The sequence below is a fragment of the Cricetulus griseus genome, chromosome 9 (assembly GCF_003668045.3).
Source record: "Cricetulus griseus strain 17A/GY chromosome 9, alternate assembly CriGri-PICRH-1.0, whole genome shotgun sequence".
NCBI lineage: Eukaryota > Metazoa > Chordata > Mammalia > Rodentia > Cricetidae > Cricetulus > Cricetulus griseus.
In genome coordinates, this window is record NC_048602.1 from 6937213 (window position 1) to 6952860 (window position 15648).

General features: G+C 54.8%; 1 protein-coding gene across 1 annotated transcript in view; it reads left to right on the forward strand.

Moving 5' to 3' along the window:
• Actn4 (actinin alpha 4) overlaps positions 1-15648 on the forward strand; it is a 66283-nt gene that overhangs the window by 49408 nt on the left and 1227 nt on the right. The window contains exons 8-20 of the mRNA XM_027430527.2: positions 187-272; positions 4035-4127; positions 5636-5866; positions 6467-6614; positions 9668-9818; positions 11427-11535; positions 11682-11822; positions 11910-12092; positions 12182-12316; positions 12957-13136; positions 13829-13975; positions 14556-14636; positions 15408-15566. Of these exons, the coding sequence (XP_027286328.1) occupies positions 187-272; positions 4035-4127; positions 5636-5866; positions 6467-6614; positions 9668-9818; positions 11427-11535; positions 11682-11822; positions 11910-12092; positions 12182-12316; positions 12957-13136; positions 13829-13975; positions 14556-14636; positions 15408-15566 (1844 nt within the window). The remainder of the gene's footprint in view (positions 1-186; positions 273-4034; positions 4128-5635; positions 5867-6466; positions 6615-9667; positions 9819-11426; positions 11536-11681; positions 11823-11909; positions 12093-12181; positions 12317-12956; positions 13137-13828; positions 13976-14555; positions 14637-15407; positions 15567-15648) is intronic.

Genomic DNA, 15648 nt, shown 5'->3' on the forward strand with positions numbered 1-15648 from the left:
GAGACCATGGGGGCGGGGGTGGGGGGTGGGGGTGGTTAGAATTGTAGCTGAGCCCAACCGGCATTGTCAGCTTAGAGGGTCTTTCCCCTGGCTTAGTTGTGACTTTGGGAGCCTGTGGGTCCTGTCCTAGCAAGTGGCCTCACTCACCCCTGCTTGGGCCATTTAACCCTTGTTGTTCACTTGCAGACATCGTGAACACAGCCCGGCCCGACGAGAAGGCCATAATGACCTATGTGTCCAGCTTCTACCATGCCTTCTCAGGAGCGCAGAAGGTACCGGGCAGGGCCAGGCAGCCCTCCTCGCTGCCACTGCCCAATGCCGCCGCCGCCTTTCGCCTCCCACGCTCACTTCATTTCTCTTGCAGACAGCAGTAGTCTCTCTTGGACTAGAAGCCAGCTCCCTCAGTCCTGGGCATTGCCGCTTGTCTAGTGCTTGCTCAGTCTCCTGAGTGTCTACTGTATACCAGGCTCTGTTCATTTGGGCAGTGGGGACACAGGCGGGTCCCTGCTTCAAAGGAGACTGTGTGTACGAGTGTGTTGCTTGCATGTATGTCTGTGTACCACACATGTACTTGCTTCCTAGGGAGGCCAGGTGTTGGGTCTTCTGGAACTACAGTTACAGATGGCTGTGAGCTGCCATGTGGGTGCTGGGCATTGAACCATGAGTCCTCTGGAAGAGCAGCCAATGTTTTTAGCTGCCGAGCCATCTTTCCGGTTCTAGGTGTTTTGTTTGTTGTTGTTAAGGCAGTGTCTTATGTAGCTCGGCTAGCTGTAAAAAGTTCTGATGGACTTTTTTTTGTCCACCTCCCAAGTCCTGGCATGTGCTACCACTTGGGTTTCTTGTTTGTTTTTCAAGACTGTTTCTCTGAGTAGCCCTGGCTGTCCTGGAACTCTCTTTGTAGACCATGGTACCCTCAAACTCAGATCCACCTGCCTCTGCCTCCCAAGTGCTGGGGTTAAAGGCGTGCACCACTCAGCCTGTTGTTTTCATTTTTTTGAGACAGTGTCTTTTGATGTAGCCCTGGCTGTCCTGGAATCCTAAGGTTTTCTATGTAGACCAGGCTAGCTTAGAACGCTCAGTAATCTTCCTGTCTCTGCCTCTTGAGTGCTAGGATTGCCAATCCAGTATGTGACACTATGCCTGACTCTTTTTGACACAGATTCTTACTGTGTAGCTCTGGCTAGCCTCAAACTTTAGCACGTTAGCTCTTCCTGACTCCATCTCCCAAGTGCTAGGATTATAAGTATGAACTATTGAGCCCAAAATCATTAGGAGTTTAGTTTATGCAAAACTGGTTGGTAGTTCAGGTGACATGATTCTACTTAGGCTTTCAGAAAACAGTCACTTAACTTTTGACTTTCCTGGTTCCAAATGCCACTGCTTTCATACAGTCTAGTTAGTCTGTTTCGATGGCCTGGTTGAAGAGGAAGCCCTGCCCTCAGAGTCTGATGGCCCTTCTGCACACATTGGCATGGCATGTCCCCCAGGTCTGAGCTCCACTGGCTTCTAGTCCAGAGCAAGCACTGTTCTTCCCGCATGAGCCTTGGGCCGGCCGGCTGGCCACCTCTTCCCTGCGTCTTTCACTCTCTCCTTCCTGTCTCTCTTTCTCTTTCTCTCTCTCTGCGCAGATATTGTGGGCACTCTGAGGCCAGATGAGAAGGCCATCATGACTTACGTATCCTGCTTCTACCACGCTTTCTCGGGGGCCCAGAAGGTGAGCCAGAGTGGGAGGACCCCTCGATGCTGTGGACTCAGATTTGCCCTTTCTGTCATGCTCAAGTCAGCACCATAGGCCACCTGTACCTGGTAGAGCCCCGCTGAGCTGAAGAGCCTCGGGCCATCATGGTCTTGGGAGCCTGAGGCTACATCTGTACCAAAGCCTCACAGACATTCTTGCATTTGAGCATAGCCCCCCATGGTAGATGGTGACACAGCTCTAACCACAAACAGGGAATAGAAGTCTGGTACCACTACAGATGAAACCCCTGGTTTGTTACAACCTCTGTCTACTTCAGGGCCACCTGCCTGGTGAACCTCCTTTCAGAAAACTTTTCTAAGAGCAGGCTGCCTCTGGAGTCAATGTGGACAGGAGAGGGGAACATGTGTGTCTGTTCTGTCCTTCAGCTTCTACTTAGAGGTCTGGGCATTTCTGTGCCCTCCTGGTCTAAAAAAAATGGCTGGACAACAGGAGGGATGGATGCTTGTTTTGGGGACATTGACCTCACTGGGCCCTCTCCAAGGCCTTTACCTACCGAGGTCCTAGCAGAGCTCTAGTACACACCAGGGACCAATGGAGGCCATCAGACCAATCTGAAAGAAAAGGAACCTGAGGCTCAGACACTGCACCCGCTGTTTTCTGTGACTACTGCCCTAGAGTGTTAGCATCCAGTGGCTGCCTCCCGTGGGCAGTCTGGCCTGCCCCGCCCCTGCTTTGCCCTGGCTTGGCAGCATGATCTTGGATAGGTTACTTAACTTCGGTTTCTCTATTTATAAGATGAGAATCCTATTGCCCCTCACAGGATTTTTTCTAGGCATAAAATATGAGCTCCAGGGCTTAAGGCAGTTCACAGCAAAGCTAGACTACCCAGTTCTTTCCAGACCTCCCCAAATGGCCATCTCTCAGCCCTTTCTATCTGCCCAGCATGGGTTAGATCCTGTGTCTGATGTGTTTTGCTGGAGGGCCTGGGGAGGGAGGGTGCTCACCATGTGGCCCACATGCTGTTAGGAGGGCTGAGTGGGACTAGCCCCAAGTAACAGCATGACTTCCACTGGACACTCCCACAGTAGCGGGCCCCCCCCCCCCCGTTTGCTTTTCTTCCTGCCTGAAATGCCCCCACATCTGGAGCTCACCTTGGTTCTGGTAGAGGGAGGCTCTGAGGGAATGGTTGATCAGTTACTAGCAGAAAAGTCCAGGGCAAAGCATTTGCAAGTTTGGGGTGATCTAGGCTCAGAAAGCTGTGGTTGACATGCCTTCTAAGGTAGATGTCAGCCTGGTCAGCAGGGGGGAAAGTGAACTCTTTCTGCTAGATTCACCTTTTCTTACAAAAGAGTGCACCCTCAGGGCATCTCCCCAAAGGTCAGTTCCATCTCCAAAAAGTGTTTTGTGGGTGAATTCGGGCCTGGCCCAAGAGTACTATTCTCCCTGTGTCAGGCCACCACACACTTAAATCCATCCATTCTGAGCACCTAAAATGCCCCAAGCTGCAACAGAGTAGCTTAGAACTCAGGGAACCAGCAGTGTGCTCACGTAAGCAGCACCTGTGGCGTAGGCCCTTGTGAGTCTCAGCCCTGGAACAAGTCCTAGTGTTAGTCCCGGGTGATTCCTGCAGCATGGCGTGTGGTGTGTACTCCCAAGTTGCTCTGTTGGCCCTCTGCCTGTCCCTGAGCCACGTGTGGATGGGAAAGCGCACAGGGCCAGGAGCTGACTCCCGAGCCTCTGTTTTCCTCCTCGTCACCCTGTAGACCCTCCTCACTATTTCTGTTCCTGTTCTGTTGCCGTTCCAACTCTTCTTGGACCTTTTCTGTGCTGCCTGAAAGGTACCTGCCTCCCTTCTCCTGTGTGGCACTTTCCCCTCACCCAGGTGTCTAGAGTTCAGAGCAGGGGCCAGCTCTGTCTATGTAACCTCCCCTGCTTCCTTCTGCCCCTCAAATTGTGAATTGTGCCTGTGTGAGCTCCTATAGTCAGCCGAACCTCCTGAGAAGGAGCCAGAAAGGGTAGAGCATGCACTGACCGCACTCCCACCTCCAGCAAAGTTCCCGTTCAAGGGGAAACTCCACTTCTTAAGTTCAGCACAGCCCCGCCCACTCCTGGGCAATAGAGGCCTGCTTCTAATCAGGGCTCAGGTCTTACTACCCTTCTCAACAAGGCCCCGAGGACGTGGCCACCCAAGGCCATCATCTTACTGGAGATGCACTTCCTCTCCTTTCCTGCTTTGGGGTGTTCTCTGTGGGTCTTGGACAAACTGCTTGGACCTGCTTGTTAGGAGGGAGGGTCCCCGGCCCCAGGCAGCCCTGACTGTGCTTCCCTCCCCCAGGCTGAGACTGCTGCCAACCGGATCTGCAAGGTGCTGGCTGTGAACCAGGAGAATGAGCACCTGATGGAAGACTATGAACGTCTGGCCAGTGATGTGAGTGTGTGCTCCATGCCCCAGAGTGACAGACAGACAGGGAGGGAGGGAGGGAGGGAGGGAGGGAGGGAGGGAGGGAGGGAGGGAGGGAGGGAGGGAGGGCAAGAGAGGGCACCTGATGGAAGATTATGAACGTCTGGCCAGTGATGTGAGTGTGTGCTCCATGCCCCAGAGTGACAGACAGACAGACAGACAGACAGGGAGGGAGGGAGGGAGGGCAAGAGAGGGTACTTGCTGTTCTTCCAGAATATCTGAGTTCAATTTCTGGCCTTTGGGGACGAGTGGCACACGCACGTACATATCCGAAAGCAAAATACCCATCCATGTCAAATTAAACATGAAGGTTTGGGGCTTTTGTGGGGGTGGGGTACACAGGTAGCACAGGTTGGCCTTGAACTTCTGATCCTCCTGCCTCTACCTCCCAAGTACTGGAATAACAAACATGATTTTGCTGCAAAAGTAGATATAGCAGTGAGACCTAGAAAATATGGAATACAGAACTTTTGGGTTGGCAGCCATCATGCTTGAGTCCAGAACTTGGGTTTTTACCAAGATACTCAGTTTCAGCTTCCAAAGAGTGTGTCTGTGTTCTTAGAACCATGACTCCTAGACCCTAGGAGTCTGAGGAGCCGAATGTCAAACATGGGGCCTCGTGCATGGTGGGCAAGCACTCACCCTCTGAGCCACACCCTCGCCCCAGGCAGTAAGACTTTTGTGGAGTGGGGAAACTTGACAGATGTTCAACAGTCAACCCAAAGTGGCCAACTTCCACCTAGTTAAGGATTTTGTACTGGCAGAGCTAGGGCCGGGATGTAGTTAGTTGCTGGGGCTCTTGCTTAACACACTCAGGGCCCTGGCTTCTGTTATGGCTGATAGAACCAAAGGCAAATGGCACTGTCATTCCCAGCCCCAAGAGAAGGCAGAAGTCATGTTCTTGGGTACCATTCACCAGATGCATACCCAGCCCGGTGCCTCTGTTCTGGGTAGTTTTTGAAGACCAGTCTGTTGGCTTGTTGGTACTCTTCCTCACCCTGTCAAAGGTCAGAGTAGGTCATAAGAATACACAAAAAAGTTTTCTGTTTTTAGGTGCCAAACCTTGTGTATGCACTGGCCACCCACCTGAGGCAAACACACTGTAGGCCTTTACTATTGTGTCAGCCATGGTCACTAAACCTAGGCAGAGCAAGAGTCAAAGTCCTGTGACAATATGGGAAGGGACGGTAGACTTGAAGCTGCTCACTTCATCTGAGCAAGGAAGACTCAACAGAGACATGAACAGGAAGTAGGAGGTAGCCAGGAGCATCACACATTCTGAGAACTCTGCTGTGGGCTCCAGCAGAAACAGTGGAGGATTTGGGTTTGGAGACAAGACAGCCCCGAGGACAGGGTTCTTATAAGCCTACATCCTATGTCCCTGTAAGCAAGGGTGTGTGTGTGGGGGGGGGGGGGGGTATTCAGCACTCTGAGCACCTCTGTAATGGCCACCATGGCTTCCTATGGCCCCGCAGCTTCTGGAGTGGATCCGACGCACCATCCCCTGGCTGGAGGACCGCGTGCCTCAGAAGACCATCCAGGAGATGCAGCAGAAACTGGAGGACTTCCGAGACTATCGGCGTGTTCACAAGCCCCCCAAGGTGCAGGAGAAGTGCCAGCTGGAGATCAACTTCAACACCCTGCAGACCAAGCTACGGCTCAGCAACCGGCCTGCCTTCATGCCCTCGGAGGGCAGGATGGTCTCGGTGAGTTTACCCCATCTTCCTCAGGGCCCAGGGCCATCACCTAGCAGACCACTCTAGGGCATAATGCTTGGCTGGCATCGACTTAAATCAGCCTTCAGGGCAGGGATGGTGAGGGTGTGCTTCACATTGCCCTGCTGTTTGTCCTGAGGTTTTACACCCACAATTCTCTGTATTGCTACCCCCAGCCATAGCACAGCTTGTGTGGACCTTTTGAATCTGGAGCTCGAGTCTGCCAGGACTCCAGAAGTAGCAAGTGTCTGAGGTCTTTACAAAGGGAAGGACAGCAGGACACCTTCATAGTGTCCTCAGCCGCATCCATCCATTGATTTGCCCACCCAGCACTTGTGCTGAGAGTCATTCAGTTAGACCCATGTAATCAGGGTTTGTGTCCTTAGAGAGATGGTCAGTGGTGAAGGCATTTGCAGAGGGTCTGAGTTCAGTTCACAGTCTCCTGTAATTCCTGACTGAATGACTAACAGACCCCCCCCCCCCCACACACACACACACACAGTAGTCCATGCTGGCCTGTGTAGACAAAACTGCAAGGTAGGGTCAGGTAGGACCTTGTGAGAGCCCTGTTCTCTCTGTCCTGCACCACAGGACATCAACAATGGCTGGCAACACCTGGAGCAGGCCGAAAAGGGCTATGAAGAGTGGCTGCTGAATGAAATCCGCAGGCTGGAGCGACTCGACCACCTGGCAGAGAAGTTCCGGCAGAAAGCCTCCATCCATGAGGCCTGGACTGATGGTATGCTTCCCATGTTCCCTTACTCTGCTCTGAGGTTTGCAGGCACACACAGTTCCTGCTGCCATGTGGACTTTGCCAAGTTCATCCCTTTCCTGGCTGCAGAAATGCTGCTTTGGGTTTATGGCTAAGAATGATTATGGGTTTTGGTTGTGGATTTTGGGTTAAGCAGCAAGGTGCTCTGCTGGCCAGGTCTCTTTTATGCCGCTTTGCTCTGGCCTAAGATGACTTACAGGTTCCTGGACTATGCAGGAACTTTGGAACACAGCAGGGCTGGGCTGATGTGAGAGCAGGATCAGGGGCGTGCGGTTTATGTGGGTTATACTTATAAGTCCCTGGGACTATCCAGGAACACAGCCAAGGCTCTTCCCTGTACCTGCACACCAGCCCTGTCTCTTTCAAGAGCAGTTCCCAGCCCCAGGTTCAGCCCACCACACTGCCTGTGACTGGGTGTCACGCCACATTGGTCCAGATGCATAAGTACCTCTCCAGCCGCCTCCTGGCTCCATGGGCAGATCTGAGGATGGTGCTCCCTGACTCAGTCACCACCCTGTCCCAAAGCCTGCTTCCCAGCAGCCCTGCAGCTGCCTGGCTCTGGCTCAGGATGTAGAATTCCATCACGTCCTTGGCCTCTGCTTCAGACTCACTCCATCACTGAGATTCCAGATTCCCAGGAGACATAAAGGCCTCAGGAAATGCCCATGGGAAGTCACAGGCAAGCCACGCCACGCCACACTCAACAGAAAGCTGTCACTCTGTGGTGGCCCTGGGTTCAATCTCTGATGCCAAAACATAAAAGCCCTCCAGAACAGACCTCCCTTCCCCATCATTGCCACGCTGTGGATTTGTGTTTCCTTGCCTGCTGTGTGGTTTTCCATCCCTCCCACACCAGGGCTTCACAGGGAGTCCCCTCGACTGTGGGCATATAATAAGCCCCAGCTGCAGCCAGATGCTGAGACCCCTCTCTGGAGACACTGGGCACCTGCATAGCCCACGCAAGTTGCATCTGCCCAACTTTGCCTTCTCTGCCAAGGAGAGAGTGCAGGAGGGCACAGGGGACATGGTGAGCTGACAGTTAGGCTCGGCCGGGCGAAGGCTCTGCCTTCTGCCTCAGAAACGGTGCCCCTTCACGGAGGGCGTGATGGCAGCCTCCTTGGCTATGACGCCACATTCAAGGGAATGGGGGCTCTCATTTAGTTAATTCACTCACTTCTTCAGTACACATCTCTAGCCAGATGTGGCAACTCAGACCTGTAACCTCTGTACTTGGGAAACTGAGGCAGGAGGATTGCTGCAAAGTCAAGGTCAGCCTGGACTACAATGTAAGATCCTGTCTTGGGAATCCAAACAAAATACCCCACACATGCTGGTGACTCTGAACCACTTAGCTGTGCTTTGGCTCTATGCACTGTAGTTTTCCAAGTGGGTAAGCCCTGCCGAGAGAGGACTCAGGCATGCCTGCTTGCAATTCTGCCGTGAGAGCCCCTAAGTATGTAAGGAATGCCATAACACCTGTGCCCCACACATAGCTAAGGTATTTTCTGCTGTCATTTTCTGAGGTGTCTTGCCAGATTATCCTAGATTATCCTCTGGTTCTCACCAAATGAGCTGCAGTACCTAGCCCAGGTCTGTCAGAGACCTGGGCGGCTGGTTTCATGAGGCTGTGGGCATGGTAACCTCTCAAGTGCTCCTTCTCTGGGAATGCCTGGGAACAGGCTTGCACCGGAGGGACTTAGGAATGAGTCCCAGCTATCGGTAGGCCCAATCCTGGCTGACATCTTCACACACCCACCTGTCCCTCCCAGCAGCTCTGAGTCCCCAGGCAGACCTGCTCACTCTTCTCCTGAGCTCAGCCTGTATTCTGAATCATTGTAACCCCTGAGGACAGGCTTGCCCTACAGCCCCTCTTCACTGCTAGGCCCTAGATACAGCAGCCTGCCCTGGGGGAGTGGTCTCAGTAGTGGCAGGCCCCACGGGGATGCTTTCCAAACACCAGTGAGCCCCACATACATCTCTTGCCCTGTAGGACACACTTGCCAGTTCCCTGCTAAAACAGCTGAGGCCTGAGTTTTTCTCAGCTGCTATTTCTGGTTCCCACCCTTGGGAGAAAGCAGTTTAGAGAAGGGAATGGCAAGCTTGCCTTGTGGTTAAGCCCTCCAGCCTGGGGCAGGGGCGGCAGGCCTGTGGAGTCAGTTTTCCAGGCCCACCTCTTGTCTGCTGGTGCCAGCCCTGGCCCTGGGGCAGCTGAGATGGGGGGGGGGGCAGCACTGACTCTGCTTTCCAGTCTTAACCATCACCTCACTAAAATTCAGGATGGCTCAAGGCCGCATAGGTGCTATTGCTGGCACTGTTTGACAAAGGAAAGATTTGCCAAGGGTGCCAGCTGTCTGAGGGTGAGCCCAGAGGCACTTGGAAGCAGGTTCCTTGAGGAAGGAGTGGAGTCCCGGCTGCCGTCCTGGCTCGCCTTTCCCTCAGCCTCCTATAGTCCCTTAACTTCTAGCACACTGCTTGGGCTTTTGCTCTGGGCATGTAATTAGCCCGGCTCCAGGACTAATAACAGTGTTTCTCCCTTTGCTTCCTTCAAAGGGTCTGGACAGCCCCGCCCACTGTGCCGGGAAATGGGGTGGGGCGACAAGATTGGGTAGGACCACCACCCAGGAGAGCAGGCTCCAAAGGGCTGGCACAGGCACAACTCCTGGGCCCAGACTCTGTGCCTGCCCTTTCCCTGATCCCACCCGGTCTGGCTGCAAGCCTAAGGGCTTCTCCCAGTTTCCATCCTTCACAAATGGTGTCTGTAACTTTTCAACTGTCCTACTCTCTGGGCCCCATCAGTATGTCCGGGGCCATAACCACCAGAGTATCCCCTAAGCCTGCACAGAACCTTACAGAACATAACTGGACCTAAGAGATCCCTGAGGGGCAAGGAAGAAGGTTCTGAGGGCTTCTACAGTTACAGATATGGTCCATGGTACTGCATGCACACACATGCACACTGCCTTGGATAAGCTCGGTAGCTGCGGGGCTGTTGTTCAGGTGCCTCTCTGCCACACCTGCAGGGAAGGAGGCCATGCTGAAGCACCGGGACTATGAGACAGCCACCCTGTCAGACATCAAAGCTCTGATCCGCAAGCACGAGGCCTTCGAGAGTGACCTGGCCGCGCACCAGGACCGAGTGGAGCAGATTGCTGCAATTGCCCAGGAGCTCAAGTATGTGTACACCTATGGCATCATCACGTGCCAGTTTAGGTTTCTGTCCCCAGTTCTCAGCCCCTGCCTTCTCACATGCCAGGAGGGCCGTACAGGATGGAACCTTCTGCCCATACTCTCTCAACACCAATGAGAAAGAAGCATAAGGGACCTAGGTTCTCCAGCACGGGACAGACTCTGGCTGCTTGTCCTGAGTCCTCAGGCTCTAGGGGTCCCTCTCCCCTGCCTGCCATTTGGTGTAACTCTCCAGGCCCCTCCTGCATGTGGGGAGCGCTGTACAGTGAGCCTGTTGTTCTGCCTGCCCCATCCCTCCTGCTCAGAACACACTCCCTCTAAGGGTTTCCAAGTGGCTGGTGTCCCTCCCTCCCTGTCCCGGCCCGTCCCAGCCGGTCCCAGTCAGATATATTTGTGCACAGTTAGTATACTGCGCCTCAGGAGCCAGTGAATGGGGCCCTTATTCTACCATTGCAGTGGCCAGCAGCAGCGTGAGGACCCAGGGACTGGGAGGCCTAGCCCATTACTTCATGGAAAATCTACAGGCCCTGGAGGAGCTCCCAGAATAGCTGTCTGCTCCAAAATAAGCTCCTTGGCTAGAGCTGCTCTTTCTGCAGACACCCCCACTCACTAGTCACCCCAGACTTGCGCAGTTCTGCAAGGCCTTCCCACCTGTGCCAGTGGGACCATAGGAGCAGGGCCGGCTCCCTCCTTCCTACTGCTGTGGGCTACAGGTGCATTCCAGAGGCAGAACTATATGGTACTGGGACCAATAACCTTGTTTGGTACCACGGGGTTACCCTCCAGAGACCTGCGTGTCCAAACCAAGGAAATCAATGCAAAAGGCACTTTCACATGAGTGACAAGTGGGGTGCCCTGAAACAGACTTGGAGGACTGGGTTAGCCTGCTCTTCAGATACTAGGTCCCAGTCACATGAGGCCTATTCCCCTGAGGCAGGGTCATGAAGCCCCAGAAACAGCATTTTAGCCAATGGCCCTGGGGAAGTACCGTCCCATGCTCAGACATAACGATACCAGATTTGGTGAGAGACCTTGACTCAAAAAATACGGTGGAAAGGGTCAGTGCCACATGAGCCTGACAAGCTGAGGTCAGTCCCCTGAGCCCACCAGAAGCTGTGTAGCCCTGGCACTCCTGACTTCCCAGAAGTTCTCAGCCAGCTAGCCTGAAGTCTGCAGCCCAGCAGCAGAAACCCCAACAAGGTGGAAGGGATGCAAAAAACCTATCCTGAAGGTTGTCCTCTGACCTGCACACACCTCTAATCCCAGTACTCAGAATGTAGGGGAAGCTAACCTGGTCTACAAATCAAATTCCAGGCCAGCCAGGGCTTTACAGTAAGGCTTGGTGGGGGGTGGGGTGGGGGGGACAGGAAGATAGGGTGGAGTGATTGAGGCAGAATGACTTTGATCTCCAGCCTCGTAGCCACCATGCCTGGTGCCCGTGCTGTAGTGAGTAGCCTAGAGTAAAAGGAAAGCCAGCGCTGCCCGCCATAGTCCAGAGCAGGGGTATTCTGTACTGTCACTGGACACACAGGAGGCTCTGTGTAGATAGCCCTGTCCACCTGCTGGTCTCATCACTGTTTGTGTGCTCCACAGTGAGCTGGACTACTATGACTCCCACAATGTCAATACACGGTGCCAGAAGATCTGTGACCAGTGGGATGCCCTGGGCTCTCTGACCCACAGTCGCAGGGAAGCCTTGGAGGTGAGGAGGGGTGTGTCCCCAGGAGTTTGATGCCTTTAGGGATGCTGTGTATCTGTGGACCTGGAGGGTGTCTTTAGAGGTCCTCAGATGTCTCCTCAGCAGCTGACCTGCCTTCCCTTCCCTGTCCCCATCCCTCTGCACTGTAGAAAACAGAGAAACAGCTAGAGACCATTGATCAGCTGCACCTGGAGTATGCCAAGCGGGCCGCACCCTTCAACAACTGGATGGAGAGTGCCATGGAGGACCTGCAGGACATGTTCATCGTCCACACCATCGAAGAGATTGAGGTGCCACACCCCACCCTCTAGGGGACACCCCACCCCCACCCCTACCCCTAGAAAGGCAGGCTGAACTTACTCCCATTCATCCTCTAGGGCCTGATCTCAGCCCATGACCAGTTCAAGTCCACCCTGCCAGACGCTGACAGGGAGCGTGAGGCCATACTGGCCATCCACAAGGAGGCCCAAAGGATCGCCGAGAGCAACCACATCAAGCTGTCGGGCAGCAACCCCTACACCACCGTCACCCCCCAGATCATCAACTCCAAGTGGGAGAAGGTGGGCCAGGGCCGTCTGGGCTTGCAAGGGCTTCAGTGTCCAGGTGGGGGAGCTGCCACCTGACCTCTGCTGGTGCCCATGCCCCACAGGTGCAGCAGCTGGTGCCAAAGCGGGACCATGCACTCCTGGAGGAGCAGAGCAAACAGCAGTCCAACGAGCACCTGCGCCGGCAGTTTGCCAGCCAGGCCAATGTGGTGGGGCCCTGGATCCAGACCAAGATGGAGGTGAGCCCAGGCTACCTGTCAGCTGAGAGAGCCGGGTGTGGCCCCTGCTGGCCTCACAGGACTATGCAGATGAAAATGAAAGCCTGGCTAAAGATTGGCCAGAGCTCGTTTGAGCCTTGACTGTCAGAGCTGAGCCTGGAGCTGACTTGCCTTCTGTTTCTGTGCTTCAGCTCTGTGAGGGCTGCAGAGTAGCAGGGAGCAACATGGTCCCTAGGGAGCCCCCTGACAGGCATGGGAGAGCTTGTAAGGCAGCTCTCTTCTCCTGCCCCCTACCCAAGTGCTCAGTGTGCCCTCATTGCGTCACTGAACCCAAGGGCCGTGATGGCAACTCAAGGGTTGGTGCTAGTTTCAGAGTGCAGCATTGGGGGCCATGGGCATGGGGCTCTGCCAGCATCCAAGTCCTGTTGCCAGATGCCTTGCCCTCCTTTGGGTTTGTTTTTAGTTCATCTTGTCTTTAAGGAGCAGGAGAGTTTTATTAGGGAAAGGTGTGTGCACTCAAAGGGTCACTTGGCCCACCCTCCCTTTCTCCAGTCAGCCAGGCCTCTCAGAGTGGTTAAGGGCATGCCAGATCACCAAAGAGTGGGGATGGGAGCAGCAGACCGTAGCCAGGGCTGGTGTCACCTGCATCTCTTCCCCGCAGGAGATCGGACGCATCTCCATCGAGATGAACGGGACCCTGGAGGACCAGCTGAGTCACCTGAAGCAGTATGAGTGCAGCATTGTGGACTACAAGCCCAACCTGGACCTGCTGGAACAGCAACACCAGCTCATCCAGGAGGCCCTCATCTTTGACAACAAGCACACCAACTACACCATGGAGGTGCGCCACCCGTGGGGTGGGGGTGGGGGCGGGGGCTGGGCAGGGGGCTGCCCCACGCTCTACACCGTTGAAAGGCCTTGTAAGAGTTACTGAAAAAGTGGACACAGTAGTGAATGGCCCAGATCTCAGCCTTCAGGGGCAGAAGCAGGAGGGTTGAGAGTAGTTCTAGCCAAACTGGACTGTATGTGGAGGGAGAGCCTGTCTCAGAACACCCAGTGTTTAAAAAAAAAGTAAAAGTAAAGACAGAAAGCTAATGTACAGAGACGTGAAAACTGGGGTTCCCTGAGTTCCATTCTAGAATTACTGGACAGACTCCGTTCTGCCTGGAAGGCTCGCATTCCTACCCGCCTGTGCCTTAGCACTTTTAGCCTTACTGAGCAGCAAGTCCTGGACACCTGCTGGGCAGCCCCCCTGTGTGAGGAGCCTTGCTGCCCTAGAACCTGAGGGTCCAGTTCCACATTCCACTGCCAAACCACCATGGGGTTCCAACCCCAGAGGGTCAGTTACTGAGCAGTGACCAGCATAACTCTAAGCCTCTTGGCCCTTGCTTCTCTGCCACACCCATAGGTGGAGTAGCCGGGGTCCATGATTAGTAAGGGCAGCCAGGAGACACCATAGCCTGTTTCCCCCAGACCTAACTTGTTGAGGACAGCTACCCATCCCATCAAACCCTCTTCCCCCCCCCCCCCCAGCACATTCGTGTGGGCTGGGAGCAGCTGCTTACCACCATCGCCCGCACCATCAATGAGGTAGAGAACCAGATCCTCACCCGAGATGCCAAGGGTATCAGCCAGGAGCAGATGCAAGAATTCCGGGCATCCTTCAACCACTTTGACAAGGTAAGTTCCCTTCCCACTCCCAACCTCTAAAGCTGGTGCAGTGTGACCTTTCTTCCCATTGTTATGCCCTGTCGTACCCTCTCCATCTCCATCCATCCATCCATCCATCCATCCATCCATCCGCCACTGTCCACAGGGTAGGCAGGACCCTTGCTCTGAGAGGGTGTGGCATTGCACACAAGGTCAGGTGGGCAGGCCCTGCCCTCCAGGCAGAATCCTTGTCAGTCTGACCTAGGACTTGGTCCCCACATGCAATGTTTTTAAAATTTGGATCCAGATTACCATTTGACCCAGTACCACAGCTGCTCAGCTTCTGTGGGTACCAGTGTGCAGTCTCTTGTGTGCTCTGTCTTTGAGCCCTGGACAACTTAGTCCTTCATGGTACCCACTCTAGCCCCACTGAGGCAGTCCCTGGCCACCCCCCTGTCTGCATCATCGCTAACTGTGTGTTTCCCTTCCCCATGTGTCCTCCTCCCCTGCCCACTGCATGTGGCCTGGCCCCTCTGCCACTTCTGTGGCCTGGTCTCTGCACTGCCCCTGTACCTGTACCTGTACGCCTGCCTTCGATGGCCCCCGGCAGGACCATGTCGGGGCACTGGGGCCTGAGGAATTCAAGGCCTGCCTCATCAGTCTGGGCTACGATGTGGAGAACGACCGGCAGGTACGAGAACCCTGGGGCCCCTGCAGGCTGTGGCATTAACTGCTCTTCTCTTTCTCTTCTCTTCCCTCCCTTCTGCCATCCCCCCTGCCATCATGCGCTGTCTGTCTCCTGGCTCTCTTGCCCCCTCCTCACGTCTCTGGACACTTTGCCCTTACCTGTTCTCCCTGCTCCCTCCACTGTGCTCTCTGTCCGCTGTGCACATGGGGCCTGCTCTGGGCCTGGCCTCTGCTATGCCTGCGTCCTGGGAGCAGAAGCAGACAGGCAGCATGGACTCAGATGACTTCAGGGCTCTGCTTATCTCCACAGGATACAGCCTGGTATGCAGCCTCTGCCTCCCCTGCCTCTGCTCCTCCCCCAGCCCCTCGCTGCCTCCTGAGCTCCCATATCTTCCTGGGGCTACTCCTCCACCCTCCAGTGCAACATGGCCTTGCCGCCGCCTCCTCTGCTGCACTCGAGGGGCTGGGGTCCTTCCAGTGACCCCCAACCTCCCTCTTCCTACAAGTATCCAGGGAACAGTCTTGCAGCTCTCCCCCTCCTTTCTGTTTCTTTGTTTTCTTTCCCTGCCTGCCAGAGCTGGGACAATGGACCCAAACCCCTGTTTCCCAAAACTTGGGGGGAGGAGGCCAAGGGGCAAACTCCCAGGGCCTGGTGCTATCTGGCCAGACTGGCCAACAGGCTGATGACACAGCCTTTCTGCCCTTGCATTCTTCCAAAACCAAAGTTATAAGCAGCCCCACTAAGTCCTGTGTCCCCTCCCTGCCCCCTCCACAGGGCGATGCTGAGTTCAACCGAATCATGAGTGTGGTCGACCCCAACCATAGCGGCCTCGTGACCTTCCAAGCCTTCATTGACTTCATGTCAAGAGAGACCACAGACACAGACACAGCCGATCAGGTCATTGCCTCCTTCAAGGTCCTGGCAGGCGACAAGGTAAGCGAGACCCTACATTAGCACTGGGGCCAGTGGCGGAAGCCCCAGCCAGCACTGGGCACTAGGGCAGTAGGTGGGACGG